Consider the following 17,982-nt stretch of genomic DNA (forward strand, 5'->3'; position numbering starts at 1 on the left):
CACAAAAATTCCACACATGCTCTGAATCAAGTACGAGACAGAAGCGCTCGGTCTGGTAAAACTAGCGGTTGTAATGGAGATAGCACATTCGTCACGCTGTAACGGACTGTAAAGCACGAGGCTGAAAAGAGCAAATCGTCTCTCACCAAACTTCTACTAATACGACTGGTATTGAACTTCCCTTTAATAGTGCCGTCGTACGTGTTGTACGTGACCACGTTCTTGACGTTCACAATTTCGGACAACATTTGTGTGGCCGTGTGTATGCAAGACAAGTTTGAGCGAACATCAGTCGGAAAAAAATCCACGGTTTTGATGTCGGAATATCCGATCGTGTGTACGCGGCATTGGAATGAAAGTGATTGTAAACCCTTTCATATACCCAATGAAGCGATTGGAATCAGGTGACACACAGAGATAAAACAAATCCTCCACTATAAGCTGTACCTGTTTATCTGCAGTCTTCTCTTCTCTACATCCATTCAAAGTGCAAAATGTATAAAGCTTGTCTGAGCTGTCAGAGAAAGGGTGTGGAGAGACAAAGTTATGAGTAATGCATGCTGTAACATTCAACTGTAGTGCCCATTGAAAGCCCATGTGACAGGGAGGGTGACAACAAAGGAGCACAGTTTGTAGACAGGAACAGAGCATTGTCGCCCTACAACAGAATGTGCCTGAACAAGGACCTTCATCACAGGATCACCAGGGATTCTTTTAATGAAAGCTGGATGACATTTAGCTTGCCCTGTGTGCTGTGTATACTGCTTTCAAAATTTTTCATAATTTATTGCATCTCAGTGATGCTGATCTCCTGTAGCCTGTTGGCAGCCACTTCATGTCCAAATGCACCCCATTGATGACTACTTGGCATTTCTCAGGGTGTGTTTTCTTATGCTGACCATAGTGAATCATTCATGGAAATCGTGAACATCTACTTAAAGTGGTTGTAAACCCACATTTTTTACTTTTACCTACAGGTAAGCCTATAATAAGGCTTACCTTTAGGTATAAAGAATATCTCCTAAACCTGTACAGTTTAGGAGATATTCCCCCCGCAATGCGCCCAGGCCCGGAATTCCCACAAGGCCACTGAGGCCAGGCCTTGGGGCGGCAGGGCTCCAAGGGGCGGCAGTGGCATGGAGTCCCCCGATGCCCGGAACAAACATTTAAGGGCGGTAAGTTATGGGGGAATCCGCTCGCTCGTTAACAAGTGATTGCGGCGATGTCGCCGAAATCACTTGTAAAATATGTGCTGCCGTCCGTCCTCCCCTCTCCCCCCCACCCCATATACCTCTCTCTGCTGGCTATCTTCGGGACTCCGTCCTCCCCCCGGCCACCGAGTCTGTCTCCTGTCCCTGCTGCCGATGTACACAGTGAGAGGGGTGAGCTGTGCTCTTCCCATCTCAGCTGTGACAGGAGTTCTAGCACAGTGCTAGGACTCCTGTTTTGGAGGTGACAGGGTCAATAAAGAGAACACGTCACCTCCAATTGCTATCACACAGGAAATTGTTTTCTCCTGTGTGATAGCAAAAAAGTTAAGTGAATTTTTTTTATAAAAAAAATAAAAATAATAAGAAATAATTAAATTAATAAAATAAAAAAGTAAAGAATAAGAAAAATAATAAGAAAATTATACAAAAATTTTAAAAAGTAAGCGACAAGCTACAAATAAATAAAAATAAAAAAGTGATAAAAAAGTAAAAAAACAAACAAAACATATTTGAACTAACCGTGCCGCACATTCTCCATTGATTTGGGGGGGGGGTGTTTGGATGGAGGGGAGGGGGTGCATTGTGAAACCTGGCCTTGGGGCGGCAGGGAGAGCAAATCCGGCCCTGAATGCGCCGCTGATTGCAGCGGCGCATGCACAGCGGGGATCCTCGGCTAAAGGACTGGCAGCCGCCGGACCTTGCCGAATTGAAGCCTCCCGCGCGCATGCGCGGGAGTGACGTCATCGCTGCTCCAGCCAATCACAGCGCTGGAGCGGCGATACCCGGAAGACACGCCGAGTCAAGATGACATCTCGCTCGGCGTGGACCAGGTAAGTTCCTCTCACCTCGTTCCGAGGTAAGTATTTCATAATGAGCTAATATGCGGTGCATACTAGCTCATTATGGCTTTTGCCTTTCAGGTGAAAAAATAAATAAAAAATTCATTGCGGGTTTACAACCAATTTAAAGCCCTTGTGACAGGGTGACAATGCATGAGCATAACTTGGAGACAGGAAAAGAGTGTTATCACCTTATTACAGGAAATCTATTCCATGAAATCCAATCAATGTTAATAGATTGCAGAAGGCGCTAGAATAATGCTAGAAATCCAAAGGATGAAGTGTTAAAGTTCATTAAATGTCCATGCAAAAGTGCCACATATGATATAACTGCAAATAGCTTTGTTCCAATCGTGCAGGAAAGAAGACGCAATTATCCAACTCCACAAGCAATACCTCAAGTGCTCACCATGTGAATCTCGCTCACCAAATGGTTGTGCCTCACATATAAATGCTTGGCATAAATCGCTCAGAATGCACCACTCCCTCTGAAGAGTCTTCCCATACACTGGTATGAATGATAATCCAGTGGTTCCTCAGATATTGGGCAAAGAAAAGGGAACCCGCATACATAGTGTATTACCAAAACATAAAAATGTATTGAACATCCAATAACTACTCTCAAGCATAAAGATGTTAAAGGCCGTGGCGGCTGGTGGTAATTTTTTTGAGGGGGCAGCAAACAGTGTACCCGCAGCTGACGCCTCCCTCCTCTGGTCGGGCTGGTCAGCTGGCCAGTCGGTCAGTGCACTTACCCCATCCAAGGCAGGCATCATGAGCGGCTTCCCCTGCTCTCCTCTGTGGGCATCACGGCAGCGGCATCAAGAGCAGATTCTCCTTCCCCTGCTTGGCGGCTTCTGTCTCCTCCCTCCTTCTCGGCGGCCAATCAGAACACTTCTCCTTTTGGCCAATCGGCAAACGGGTCTCAGACCCACTTGGCGGAGAGGAGATTCAGTTGCAAAGTCCCGTACATGCGATCGGATTTTCCAACAGGAATTATGTGATGGCAGGCTGTTGTTGGAAAATCCGACCTTTTGTATGCTCCATAGGACAATTGTTGTCGGATTTTCTACCAACAAATGTTGGATAGCATGCTTTAAAATTTTCCAACAACAAATGTCGTGCCGATCGTGTGTACAGAAGACCTTCGGAAAAAAATCCAAAGTACAAACACGCATGCTCAGAAGCAATGCTAACCATAACACAACATTAGCAGAAGTTGCCAAAAGGGTGGCGCTAAAGAGCTGAAAAACCATGTCGTTTTGTGTTTGTTGGCCGTCAATTTTTTGCCGTTTGTATGCAAGACAAGTTCCTGGCCATCGCCCTTCGGACAAAAGTCCTGCGCTTTGTCTGCGGAAAATTTGATCGTGTGTACCAGGCTGGAGAATAGTGGATATTCATTTGCTATTCTCACACACTTGGGTGGGCTGTGAACGCATTGGCCCAGATTCAGGTAGAGCCGCGCAATATTTGCGTGGGCAAAGGGCAAAGATTTTGCTCTGCGCCCACGCAAATATTTGGATTTGCCCGCGATTCACGGAGCAGTAGCTCCATAAATTGCGCCGGGCGCTATGCTAATTAGCCCTGCGTAAGGGCGCCTAATGTAAATGATCCCGCCGGGGGCGGGAATCATTTAAATTAGGCGCGCTCCCGCGCCGAGCGAACAGCGCATGCTCCGTCGGGAAACTTTCCCGACGTGCATTGCGGCAAATGACGTCGCAAGGACGTCATTTGCTTCTAAGTGAACGTGAATGGCGTCCAGCGCCATTCACGAATCACTTACGTAAACGACGTGAAATTTAAATTTCACGAGTGGGAAGGGCGGCTATACTTTAGCATTGGCTGCCCCTGCTATGAGAAGGGGCAGCCTTACGCTAAAGTCGCCGTACGGAAACTCCGTACCTTGCGTGCGCAGGGCCCGCGCAACTTTTGTGAATCGGTGGTAGTATGCAATTTGCATACTATACGCCGATCACAATGGCCGCGCCCCCTAGCGGCCAACGCAAGAATGCAGCCTGAGATATGAAGGCATAAGGAGGCTTATGTCTGTCATATCCTAGGCTGCAGTCCGCGTAGCGATGTTCCTGAATCAGGGGCATTCGCTACGCGGGAGCAAAACAGCTATTGCGCCGCGCAACCTATGGTTGCGCAGACGCAATAGCTTCTTGAATCTGGGCCATTCTCTGCACCCTGAGCCCATCCTATTTTGAAGCCCGATTAGAGCCTCTGGCATTTAGGTTATGTTTTTACAGCACTGTGTTATTTACAGGAGCAAAGAACCTTCATGGCAGGATCACCGGGTATTATTTTAACAAATGCTGCCGATTAAAGAGGTTGTAATAGACTTTTGAAATGACATTGACATGTCATGATGTAAAACTCTGCACAAACTGATGGCGCTATTTAAATCCTGTATGGTAGTAATAATAATAATAATGTTAAAGGGCCAGATTCACAAATGAGATACAACGGCGTTTCTCCTGATACGCCGTCGTATCCCTGTTTCTATCTATGCGACTGATTCATAGAATCAGTTACGCATAGATATCCCTAAGATCCGACAAGTGTAATTGTTTTACACTGTCGGATCTTAGGATGCAGTACCGCGGCCGCCGCTGGGGGGAGTTCGCGTCGTAAACCAGCGTCGGGTATGCAAATTAGGAGTTACGGCCGATCCACGACGGTTTTTCGCGTTCGCTACGTCGTCCGTAGTCAATTTTACCGTCGCAAAGTTATTTTTTTTTGGTGCCCTAACTTTAGCCAGCAAGTGTATTGCTGTCTAAAGTATGGCCGTCGTTCCCGCGTCGAAATTCAAAATTTAACGTTGTTTGCGTAAGCCGTCCGGGAATACGGAAGTACGCTACGCGCATCGCCGTTCAAAAAAATTGCGTCACGGCGCGCAAAGCACGGCGGGAGTTAGGAAACGGAGCATGCGCAGTAGGTCCGGCGCAGGAGCGCGCCTAATTTAAATGGCACATGCCCATTTGAATTGGCCCGCCTTGCGCCGGAGGCCGCGGGCGTAGTTTTCATCGCAAGTGCTTGGTGAATCAGGCACTTGCGATGAAAAATTGCGGCGGTGTAACTTATCTAGGATACGTTACACCGCCGCGATTCTACCTGAATCTGGCCCAAAGTTTCTATGAGATTTATTGGTCGAGTTTATTTTTCCTATAATTTTTTTTTTATATTTTCCCTTTTTAAAACCAACCGAGTAACAACAAAACAACAAATGCTTTGTGTTCCCTTTAAATCTGTAACCTCTAAACCACAGAAGATAAAACGCGTCGCTCCAATGTCACATTAAACTGTGTGATACATAAAAGGTCACCAGAGGGAGAGCAGGGAAATAACAAAGAATTCATGGAGCTGCTGCGTTCTCACATCAGAGTGGCACGCCGTTATTTCAAGGTAAATGTTTCTTCGCCCCGGCTGCTAACATTTGAAACAAAGTAGCACTGGATGGAGAAAACAACGTGCGAAACTACCGGCCCGGCTCAGATAAGACTTCAGAATAAACAGAACAAAGAGTCACAATGTCACAACTCTTGTAACCTTCTAACACAATGACTCCTGAAGGTCAGAGATATTTACAGCTAAAGCTAAAGTCACACCTGCCCACCCAGGGCTGGGATAAGGGGTGGGCAGGTGTGGCATGGGCCCTGGGCACTGTGGTATCATGTGAGGTGGAGGGGCACAACAAGGACATTAGGGAGAAGGGGGATTTATGTTGAGAGGTGTAATTTGTGGGGCGGCGGGGGGTAAGAATTGTTCTAGGAAGCCAATGTGGATAAGTGTGCTAGGAGTGCTGATTTGGGTGGGATTTGTGTTGGGAAGTGGGATGGAGAGAGAGGATTTGTGATTTAGGGGGGTTTGTGCTATAAAAGTAATATGGCAGAGGGAAATGTTTGTTTTGGGGGGGGGGGGGGGGTTGTGCTAGTAAGGATGATTTGGGTTTTTTGTGCTAGAAAGGGGAGGATTGGAGATTGAAAGAGGGGAATTTGTGCTGGAAGTGTGTGTGTGGGGGGGGGGGGGGGGGGATTTTTGCTGACTTATGATGCTCATTCCTTTTTTAGGGGAGGGGCACAATTTGGCATATTTGCCTTGGGCTCTAGATGACCTTGTCCCGGCACTGCTTTAACCTCTTTCCGCACAGCCCTGGCATCTATTTATCAGGGTCCTTACACTCGAAAGGACTGTCCAATCACGCAGCCACTTTGATTGGCTGTCACAGTGGTCACATGATTGGGACACGGTCCTGTTGGCTTCAACTCATTACTATAGACTGGGATTCAGAAAGGAGATACGACGGCGTATCTCCGGATACGCCATCGTATCTCTGAGTGTGCGGCGTTGTATCTATGCGATTGATTCATAGAATCAGTTACGCATAGATTTCCCTAAGATCCGACCGGCGTAAGTGTCTTACACCGTCGTATCTTAGGCTGCATATTTACCCTGGCCGCTAGGTGGCGCTTTTGTATGTTTACGCAAGGAATATGCAAATGAGCTAGATACGCCGATTCAGAAACGTACGTCCGGCCGGCGCATTTTTTTACGTCGTTTACGTTAGGCTTTTTTCGGCGTAAAGTTACCCCTGCTATAAGAGGCGTAGCCAATGTTAAGTATGGACGTCATTCCCGCGTCAAGTTTTTAAAATTTTACGTCGTTTGCGTAAGTCGTTCGAGAATAGGGCTGTACGTAAGTTACGTTCACGTCTAAAGCATTGACGATTTGCGGTGTAATTTTGAGCATGCGCACTGGGATTTTTTCACGCGGGGGTCACAGTTAATATATATAAAACACGCCCACATCATCCACATTTGAATTAGGCGGGCTTACGCCGACACACATACGTTACGCCGCCGTAACTAAGGGCGCAAGTTCTTTCTGAATACGGAACTTGCGCCCAAATTTACGGCGGCGTACCGTATCTGTGAGTTTTTTATGACAACTAGATCACTGTACTGGGAGCATGCAGTGAACGCGCTCTCAGCATATAAACCTTAGATGCCCATGAATGCATTTTTTCAAGCAGACGCATATTTATCTCAGTTCAGTGGTCGCAATTCTGCTGTTTGTTTGTATCCAGCAGTGAAAGATTGAGCTTGCATGGTACAAAACGACCATATGTTACGGGTTGCAGTGCACTTTCAAAATTGCTGCATGCACATCTCTGATGCGATGCGGTGCGAATGGGCTCAAATTGCATTGCACTGAATCGCATGTGAGTTAAGCATACGGTGCGGTTCCTGTACAATTCACATAAGGTCCATAGTGGGAACCGAACCTCAAATTCCCCTTCCCCATGTGAAGAATATAATTTGTCTGTATTGCCAACTGCTGATCGATTATTCCTATTGGGAGAGATCGATCAGAAAGAAATCAATAATTTATTCAAGCATGTACGGCCACCATAAGCTTGTTGGGGGTATCAGATTGCAATTTAAAGTGTATGTATGGGCAAATGTTTATTTTTATTTTTTGATAGGGGCGGGGGGAGCATTGCATTATTCTCAATGGGCCTGAGCGTTGTGTCGCATGTTTGGCTGTCATGTTCAAAAACCATCATGAGCTTCTTTGGGACATGTTTTTGACCCCACTTGACTTAAAGGGGTTATAAAGGAATTTTTTTCCCCTAAATAGCTTCCTTTACCCTAGTGCAGTCCTCATTCACTTACCTTATCCTTCCATTTTGATTTTAAGGCCTGGTTCACACTGGTACGATTTGAGATGTGATTTGAGATGTCAAATCGCATCTCAAATCGGCGCCATTTGCCGGCAATCTGCGGCGCTGCACCGATTTCAAGAAGTAGTTTCTGTACTACTTTTTGCGATTTCGGGCCGCAATTTACATTGACATCTGTGCAGAAACCTGCACAGATGTCTCTGAAATCGCGGCCGAAATCAGGACTGCCAGCGGGAGTGAAATAGTGCGAGTTCAGCTGAACTCGCACGGCATTCACTCCCGCAGCTCAGTGTGAACCTGGGCTAAATGTCCTTATTTCTTCTGAGAAATCCTCACTTCCTGTTTTTCTGTCTGTAACTACACACCGTAATGCGAGGCTTTCTCCCTGGTGTGGAGAAAGCATCTTGAGGGGGGAGGGGGCGAGCAGGCAAGTCAGGACACTCTCTATTTTGCAGATAGAGAAAGGAGCTGTGTGTTAGTGGGCGTCCTGACACTCCTGCTCGCCCCCTCCCCCCTCAAGAGGCTTTGTGTAGTTACAGACAGAAGAACAGGAAGTGAGGATTTCTCAGAAGAAATAAGGACATTTAAAAGCAAAATGGAAGGATGAGGTAAGTGAAGGAGGACTGCACTAAGGTAAAGGAAGCTATATAGGGAAAACATTTTTTTCCTTTACAACCCCTTTAAATGTGAGGGCCTTAAAAATGCGTGATTATGTGCGTTTTCAGGCTCTCCCATTTCTTTGCGGTCAGTCAAAGTCACTCGTGGGGTAGATTCAGGTACTGCTGCGCACTTCTTACGGAGGCGCAGCGTTACGTTTTTACGCTACGCCTCCGTAAATTACTTGCGCTACGCTTGATTCAGGAAGCAGTAGCTCCGTAATTTGCGGAGGCGCTCCGTAAAAATGGCCGGCGTAAGCGCGCGTAATTTAAATGATCCCGTAGGGGGCGTGGATCATTTAAATTAGGCGCGTTCCCGCGCCGAACATAGTGCGCATGCTCCGTCGGGAAACTTTCCCGACGTGCATTGCGGCAAATGACGTCGCAAGGACGTCATTTGCTTTAACGTGAACGTAAATGGCGTCCTGCGCCATTCACGATTCACTTACAAAAACAACGTAATTTTCAAACATCGCGACGCGGGTACGACGGGTATACTTAGCATTGGATGCCCCTGCTAATAGCAGGAGCAGCCTTACGCGGAACCCGACGAACGCAAACGACATAAAATGCGTACGCAGGGCGCGCGTAGGGTTGTGAATCGGCGTGAGTATGCAATTTGCATACTATACGCTGACCACTACGGGAACGCCCCCTAGCGGCCATCGTAAGAATGCAGCCTACGATACGACGGCATAAGAGCCTTATGCCAGTCATATCTTAGGCTGCAGTCGGCGTAACGAGCTTTCTGAATACAGAAAAGTCGTTACGCCGGCGCAACTAAACAATTGCGCTGCGTAACTATGGATACGCAGACGCAATTGCTTACTGAATCCACCGCCTTGTCTTCAGTTGCACTGGAATGTAAAGTTTGATCGTTCTTTCAAGTTGTCATCATGTGTATCACCAGCTGAGGCGTTCTGGTAAAAAGGAAATAAAAATACAACAAATTGAGAAGTACGATTATAGTCATAGTCTTGTGTGTTCAGTCTTATTTATCTTCACCATGTCCGGCCCTGAACACACAGCCGACCGAATAATGAAAGTGATTGCTGACAGCTCGCCTGAAACCTGCACCTTTGTGTCACCGGCTCCGCCTCACATTGTAGTCTACTGTCCCCCTGTCGCCAGCGGCAACCGTCAACAAACCCTGGGTCCCGGGGAAACGGAGTGAAATGAGAGGAGCTCACTAATCTGATTCACATATTACTGAGAGTTCCTAGAAACTAAAGTCACTCAGAATCAATCTGGGCATCTTCCAGACAGTAAGTAATGTGTTCTGTTCTGTGTAACTGTAGGGTGCCGACAACTGGACAGCGACACGTGCGACTCAAAAATCATTGAAAAACAAACTTGATTTGTTAGGGGTTGTTTACATGGGTGTTGATGTTAAATGCTGGCTTTTAAATTGGAATGTGGCGGTGATCAAACGCAATGCGTTGGAAGGCAAATCAGGGTAAAAGGCTGCTTTGCCTTCAAAGCACATCGGGCCAGATTCACAGCAGAAATACGCCGGCGTATCTACTGATACGCCGGCGTATTTTCAAATTTGCCGCGTCATATCTTGATTTGGAATCCTCAAACCAAGATACGACGGCTTTTGGCATAGATCCGACAGGCGTACGGCTTCGTACGCCTTCGGATCGTAGGTGTAATACTCCGGCGCCCGCTGGGTGGAGTTTGCGTCGTTTTCTGCGTCGGGTATGCAAATTAGCTGTTTACGGCGATCCACGAAGGTACGCGCGTTTGTCGCATTCTCTTACATCGTCGCTAGTCGGCTTTTCCCGTCGTAAAGTTACGAGTGCTATTTGGATGGTGTAAAATTAGACCATCCATGTTAAAGTATGGCCGTCGTTCCCGCGTCAAATTTGAAATTTTTTTATTTTTAAGACGTCCGGGAATACGAAAGGACGTAACGCATGTCGCCGTTCAAAAAACACGTCGGGGCGCCGTAATTTCGCACAAAGCACGGCGGGAAATTTTCACACGGAGCATGCGCAGAACGTTCGGCGCGGGAGCGTGACTAATTTAAATGGCACGCGCCCCATTTGAATTAGGCGGGCTTGCGCCGGAGGGATTTACGTTACGCCGCCGCAAGTTTACAGGCAAGTGCTTTGTGAATCAAGCACTTGCGCTGAAAACTTGCGGCGGTGTAACGTAAATGAGATACGTTACGCCGCAGCGCAACTATGTGAATCTGGCCCATCATCTTAGGCCTCTTGAACACAAATGTAATAATTTATTGATGTTTATACTCGGGATCTGGTTGATAGAAAAGATTGAACACAGGAGCAATTGGTACAGATCACTCACTGTGTTCATTCATTCATCCTCTCTGAATCTACCCCGCAGCAGCAGGTGGGAGAGAAGAGGAGGGAAGCTGGTAGCACTGCAGGGGTGAGACAGGGGGCACCAGGAAGAAGGGTGAATTGGCACTGCACAGGGTGATTAGGGTGTGCCCAGGCACACCTGGCACACCCTATGTGTAAGCCTATGGTGCGAATGCATGCGTATGTTTCTTCTTCATCCTCTTTTCTATTTTTTTTTAATGCCTCTGTACTGATTGCTGTATTACTGATATTTATGCAGCTATGTGCATTGTTCCAGAGACGGCACCCAGGGTGCATTTAGGGCTGTGCACCTGCATGGATGTCACATTGGGAGCCGCGCCTGTGTCTATACAGTTGCTGCATCCCAATAAAAAGCAAAGGGACTGCCTACATGTTATGTAAAACACAGCCCTTCCACATTTGCATTTTTGACGCGTCTCAGTGCGGTTTTGATGCGTTTTGTGTATTTCCCCCACTTTTTTCATGTCAATTGAGGTCATGTGCATTCTGGTGCATCTACTCTTGTTGACTTCACTGGTGCAAATTAGGGCCATTGGAATACATGTTAAACATTGTCCAATGCGCTTTTGATGCAGATTTAAAAGGCCTTTTACTCAGAATTTTGTTGACAAAAAGATGCTGACTAAAATGTAAAGCCTTTGCGTAAATGCTTGTAAGTGCACGTAAACCTGTGCATGCCTCCGATGACGTCAATTGTGATGAAATGCGTAGGGTATAGCTTACGCTTGTGACGTCACCATGCACGCCTAAACCAGAATACTGTCGGATCTGATCTCAGGACCAGTATTTTTTTTAATCTAAACACTTGTTTATGTTATTAAAGGGGTTGTAAAGGTACAATTTTTTCCCCCTAAATAGCTCCCTTTACCTTAGTGCAGTCCTTCTTCACTTACCTCATCCTTCCATTTTGCTTTTAAATGTCCTTATTTCTTCTGAGAAATCCTCACTTCCTGTTCTTCTGTCTGTAACTCCACACAGTAATGCAAGGCTTTCTCCCTGGTGTGGAGTGTCGTGTTCGCCCCCTCCCTTGGACTACAGGAAAGTCAGGACGGCAACTAACACACAGCTCCTTTCTCTATCTGCAACGTAGAGAGTGTCCTGACTCTCCCGTAGTCCAAGGGAGGGGGCGAGCACGACACTCCACACCAGGGAGAAAGCCTCACAAAACTGTGTGGAGTTACAGACAGAAGAACAGGAAGTGAGGATTTCTCAGAAGAAATAAGGACATTTAAAATCAAAATGGAAGGATGAGGTAAGTGAAGGAGGACTGCACTAAGGTAAAGGAAGTTATTTAGGGGGAAAAAATTGTACCTTTACAACCCTTTTAATCTTGTGAGTGGCTAGCTTTTTTTTATTTAATAGATTGGTGTACAGTTTTACACTATGCGGGTCCCCCGAGTTCAGTTCTTTTGTATGTCATGATGGAGCACCCTATGTTTTTGCTTGGGAGACTGCAGTGACCATTGACAATGGAGAGGAGAGAAAGGTTCCCAATCCCAACACTGATGACACATCAGTTCATACAGCTTATTTGACTCTTTTTAAATAAAAGGTCCACGTGTTCTGGTAAGAGTTCATTTTGTCTTAATTTGGAGGTACAACTTGGGTGACTCACATTTTAGACTGGAACTTTTTCTTCTGATTTTCTCACCCATCCTGTTTGAAATTGGAACTTTGATATTCTTTCTAATTTGATCTCTACATATCAGACTTTTTCACCATATTGGATTCATGTTGGGACTTAAGCTTTTTTGGTTTTCGTTTTTATTGTTCTCATGATGATCGTGGCAAGACTTGTGTATATAGGCCCGGATTCACAAAGCACTTACGCCGACGTATCTCGAGATACGCCGCGTAAGTGTAACTATGCGCCGTCGTATCTGTGCGCCGTGCCCACAAAACTAGATACGCCTGAAAATAGACTTTCTACGACCGACGTAACTTGCCTATGCCGTTGTATCATAGGCGCATATTTACGCTGGTCGCATTTGCCGCTCCCATTGATTTTCGATGCACATATGCAAATGAGGGAGATACGTCGATTCACGAACGTACTTGCGCCCGGCGCATCATATACGCGGTTTGCGTAAGTCGTACGTCCGCCGTAAAGTTATTCCCCATATAGGAGGTGCAAGTCATGCAAAGGTATGGACCAGGGAACACAGCCGTCGTATTTTACGTCGTTTACGTAGTACGTGAATATGACTAGGCGTAGGTTACGTTCACGTCGTAGGCAGTGATTCGACATATCTTAGGCAGTTGTTTCGACGTGATTCTGAGCATGCGCACTGGGATGCGGCCACGGGACGGCGCATGCGCCATTCGTTTTAAGTACTTCTATGACGCTTGGCCCATCATTTGCATGGGGTCACGCCTCATTAGCATGGCTCACGCCCACTTCCACCTACGCTGGCTTACGCCGAGAAAACCCAGCGTAGATTTGAGAGCAAGTGGGAGCAAGTGCTATGTGAATACTGTGCTTGCCTCTCTGCGCTGCGCCGGCGTAGCGTATATTTGATACGCTACGCCGGCATAAATATGCGCCAATGTATGTGTATCCGGGCCATAGTGTTTATCACAAAAACGCCACAATAAAAGGATATGGGCTCAACCCCTGCCCTTGTTTATTTATTAATTCATAATTTAATGAATTAATTAATATTTATTTAGTTTATTACTAGTTCTATACTGTGGAGATTATTCAGGCTTATTTAAAGATTGAAAGAGCACATATATATATATATATATATATATATATATATATATATATATATATATATAGATGCATGACTGCTCCCGACTGTATTGAAATAAATATCTTTATTCTATATATTAAAATACATAAATGGTTCTGTTAAAAAAAAAAAATACATAAATGGTACACATTTAACATAAGACACAAGACTATGCTAAAAAGTATGTCCTATTGTCCCAGATCCTCCAAATTCCATCATAAACCTATATCAAACTACTTGAGTCTACTTGACTCTCTGTTTCACTGTCTGTGTCCCAATGGGGAGATTTCCCTTCACCTCCTGTTCTGTAGACACAGCAAGAAGCGAGAGGAGATCTCCCCAAAGTCAGAGAAAATCCCCTCTTAGACAGTTGTCAATAAAACAGGTGTCCCCATTGGAAGATTTCCAATGTACCCTGTCCTAGTAGTGACAACTTTAAAGAATGTTAGAATGCCCATCACTCTCTGCTTAACTTTTATTAAGTTTTTTTTTTTTTTTGCTGTCTGTGTCCCCACTGGGGAGATTGACCCTTTCTAGAAGTCCTGTTCACAGTTGCCATTGGGATAGAAAGTGATGGGAAATCTTCTAATACCTGTTGCAGTGACAGATATCTAACAAGGGATTCTGTTCATCTCTCCTGGGATCCAGTACTGTGTCTTCTCTCTGGTGCACAGCCACCGACACTTCCAGTAATACCTGTAGCGCCAGGGCTGTGACCAGTGGCAGCCTGTCCAATAGGGGCGCAGGGGGGCCGCCCCCCATCAATGCTTGCGCCCCCCAATCTACATGCAGGGTGCCGGACGCATGAATTCCAATAGGGGGGGGAGGGTTGATGCCACTGGATCTAATAGGCTTCTAAAAAAGGTGGACTCAGGGCGCAGAGCACTGCACTCCAAGTTCACCCAGTTGTGTGACAATAGCGAATGATTGAGTGAGTGAGTGAGTGAGTGAGTGAGTGAGTGAGTGAATAACTAGTATAGCGCTACAAATGCAAACTGAATCGCCTCAAGGCATCCATTTTACTTCTATTTGTCCTTCAGAATAAGTGGGTCTTAAGTTTTTTTTTCTGAAGGCCAGGTGATCAATTTCTATTCGGATATTAGTCGGTAATGCGTTCCACAGTCGAGGTCCTTGGACTGCAAATCTTCGTTCTCCTTTGGTTTTGTAGCGGGCTTTGGGGATTTGCAGTAGTTTTGGGTTAGTGGATCGAAGGACGCAATTGGTGTTTTGGTATTTTATTTTCTCAACTAAATATCGGGGGGCACTTCCGTGTAAACATTTGTGCGTCAGGCAGAGTGCCTTAAATGTGACTCGGTCCTTTACGGCTAGCCAATGGAGGGATCTCAGGGACGGGGTGATTGGTTCCCAGAACATGGCGGCACCAGTCGTGCCGCCATGTTCTGGATGACTTGGAGACGGGCGATCTGGTATTTTGGGAGTCCAAGGTAGAGGACATTTGCATAATCTAGCCTGGAGTTCATAATTGTCCCTACCACTACTGCTGTATCCTCTTTCGAGATGAAGGGAACGAGTCTTCGTAGTAAACGTAGAAGATGGTGAGATTATTCGCCATTGCCACACTGATCCTCCTCCCAGGCAGTCAGGAAGTGGGTCCTGAGACCTATCACCCAATTGACTATTGGACGCCTAGGAGGAGGAGGGAGGAGACACACAGTGAAAGCTGCCGTGATGCAGAGGAGGAGGGGACGCGATACAGCGTTTAGTGTATAGTATAGTGTTGAAATTGTCTAACATTGTGTTCTTTTTTCAGGAAGACGAGAATGATCCCAACTGGAGGAGGGCCTTCGCCTGCTGCAGAAATGGCACGACGCAGTTCGGAGAAGGCTCAAATTCAAGATATAAAAGAGAGATTTAGTAACTACATCCGCAATGTAAAGTCCATGAGGAATCAGCTAAAACAGGTAACTGGTCAAACCTCCAAACTTGAAAACATTGAACATCACATGAATAAGTTGCCTATGCACATTTGTTGGGCCAAAGAAGCTCAGGAACCAAATTTTGGCCCTGAGCCAGGTGCTATTTTACATGCACATTTTGACACGATTATCACATGTTTTGTCGCGCGACAATCGCAGCAAAATTGCACTGCACTTCGGGAATTCAGGGTGAATAGCATTGAAAAACATGCATAGCACATTTTTACTGCAATTTGGAATCAAAGGCAGAATCAAGTGTATTCCTAATCGCCTAAATGTGAACCAGGCCTGTTACCTGGAGTTGAGCTTTAAGGCCCAGATTCTGAAAGGGCTTACGACGGCGCAACGCCATGTTCGCCGCTAGGTGTCGTCGACGTCGTTTTCCCGTACGAGTATGCAAATTAGCAAAATACGCGAATTCCCGAACGTACGCCCGACCGACGCAGTGAAGTTACGATGTTTACGTAAGATTTGCGACGCGTAAAGTTGCCCCTGGGTCTATGAGGCGCAGTCAATGTTAAGTATGGCCGCCGTTCCCGCGTCGAAATTTGAAAATGTACGTAGTTTGCGCAAGTCGTCCGTGAATGGCGCTGGACGCCATTTACGTTAGCGTCAAAACCAATGACGTCCTTGCGACCTCATTTAGCGCAATGCACGTCGGGAAATTTTAGGGACGGCGCATGCGCAGTACGTTCGGCGCGGGAACGCGCCTAATTTAAATGATCCACGCCCCCTACCCGGATCATTTGAATTAGGCGGGCTTGCGCCGGAGGATTTACGCTACGCCACCGCAACTTTACAGGCAAGTGCTTTGTGAATCAAGCACTTGCCCGTAAAACTTGCGGCGGCGTAACGTAAACGAGATACGTTACGTCCGCATAGTTTTACGCCCAGATACGAGAATCTGGGCCTAAATTGTTAGTCACTCATATAAAGTCTATCAAAATGTACTAGTCCATATAACACTACCCTATGCACTGGTTGACAATGTTGCTGTCCAAGTGTGGCAACGTTCCTCCTCCATAGACACAGTGGAGGAATGAATGTAGCCACTCTAAAGCCTAGTACATATAGAAGCAGAAGCAGGCTTCTGTTAAGGGCTCATGACTGAAAACGGTCTGCCAACTCAACCAATAACCGGAGTGCTCTGCGGGTAGCTGCCTCCTGTCAGAACACAATAGCACAGCAGGGCAGATCGCTGTTTTAACCTTGGATTGTTAGTACAGCAGCTCCGACCTGAACTGTTCGTTTTCTTTTTTCGTTCAACCTGCTGGGTTGAAAAAAAAACTAGTGTTGTGTACGAGGCTTAAGACAAGAGGTGTGTTACTGGCTGATTACCTAATAAAAATATAGAAATAAATGTGTGTTAAAAATAAAACTAATACAGCCACCGCATCCAAAGACTGGTTAGCTACATTATATTATATATGTTTTATGGTTTATTTTCGCCTTTATGATTAAAAATTAAAAGTAAAAAGCACTTCCAACTGTCAAAGAAATTTGTTATCACTTCCTAGAGAAGCACTTTAGTGTTTATCCAGTAAAAAAAAAGCTTAGGCTGGAGCTGGAGCTTATTAAAGACTTTAATTTAAAGTAGATGTAAACCCAATCACAAAAAAAGCTTTAATTTATTAATGTCATTTCAAAATAAATTTTCAATATTTTGAAATCTGCAGCTTTCTATAAAGTAATAGCTAGTGATCCTGCCATGGTGATCCTTGTTCAGGCACTTCTTGTTTTAGGGTGACAATGCTCTGTCTTTATTTTTTAATTGCATTCCTACATTGTCACCTGTCACACAGACTTCAGATGGAGAGTACAAAAAGCCCTACCAACACACATTACACAGCCATAGTGCACTACTGTCATCTTTGCATAGTACTAACAAGCTCCAATGCACATAATATGCACCTGTGTTCAGGGCCGGATTTGCTCTCCCTGCCACCCCAAGGCCAGGTTCCGCAATGCACCCCCTCCCCGCCAACCGAACCAGCCTCCCCCCAAATCAACTAAGAATCACAACCGGGTGGCAGGGGCGGCACGGTTAGTTCAAATATATATATATATATATATATATATATATATATATATATATATATATATATATATATATATACATTTTTTTTTCTTTTTACTCTTTTTTTTTTATTTGTAGCTTGTCTTTTTACTTTGTTTTTTATTTTTGTATAATTTTCTTTTTATTTTTAATATTTTTCTTATTCTTTTTACTTTTTTTAAATTTTTTTAATTAAATTTTTTTTTTTTTTTTTTTCACTTAACGTTATTGCTTTGTCACCTCCAATTGTGTGATAGCAATTGGAGGTGACAGGTTCTCTTTATTGACCCTGATACCTCCAAAACAGAGTCTAGAACTCCTGTCACGGCTGAGATGGGAAGTGCGCAGCTCACCCCTCTCACTGTGTACATCGGTGGCAGGGACAGAAGACAGACTCGAAAGCCAGGGGGAGGACGGATTCCCGCAGAGAGAGGTATGTGTGTGTGGGGGGGGAATGGATGGCAGCACACATTTTACAAGTGATTTCAGCGACATCTCAGCAATCACTTGT

The 17,982-nt window shown here is 45.5% G+C and overlaps 1 protein-coding gene across 3 annotated transcripts in view; it reads left to right on the plus strand.

The window, feature by feature from the left end:
• Positions 1–9,520: 9,520 nt before the first annotated feature.
• LMNTD1 (lamin tail domain containing 1) overlaps positions 9,521–17,982 on the plus strand; it is a 218,037-nt gene continuing 209,575 nt past the window's right edge. For all 3 annotated transcript variants that reach the window (XM_040345614.1, XM_040345612.1, XM_040345613.1), the window contains exons 1-2: positions 9,521–9,657; positions 15,250–15,400. In XM_040345614.1, coding sequence (XP_040201548.1) covers positions 15,260–15,400 — 141 coding nt within the window. In that variant the 5' untranslated portion in view covers positions 9,521–9,657; positions 15,250–15,259. The remainder of the gene's footprint in view (positions 9,658–15,249; positions 15,401–17,982) is intronic.

The sequence above is a fragment of the Rana temporaria genome, chromosome 3, assembly GCF_905171775.1.
Source record: "Rana temporaria chromosome 3, aRanTem1.1, whole genome shotgun sequence".
NCBI lineage: Eukaryota > Metazoa > Chordata > Amphibia > Anura > Ranidae > Rana > Rana temporaria.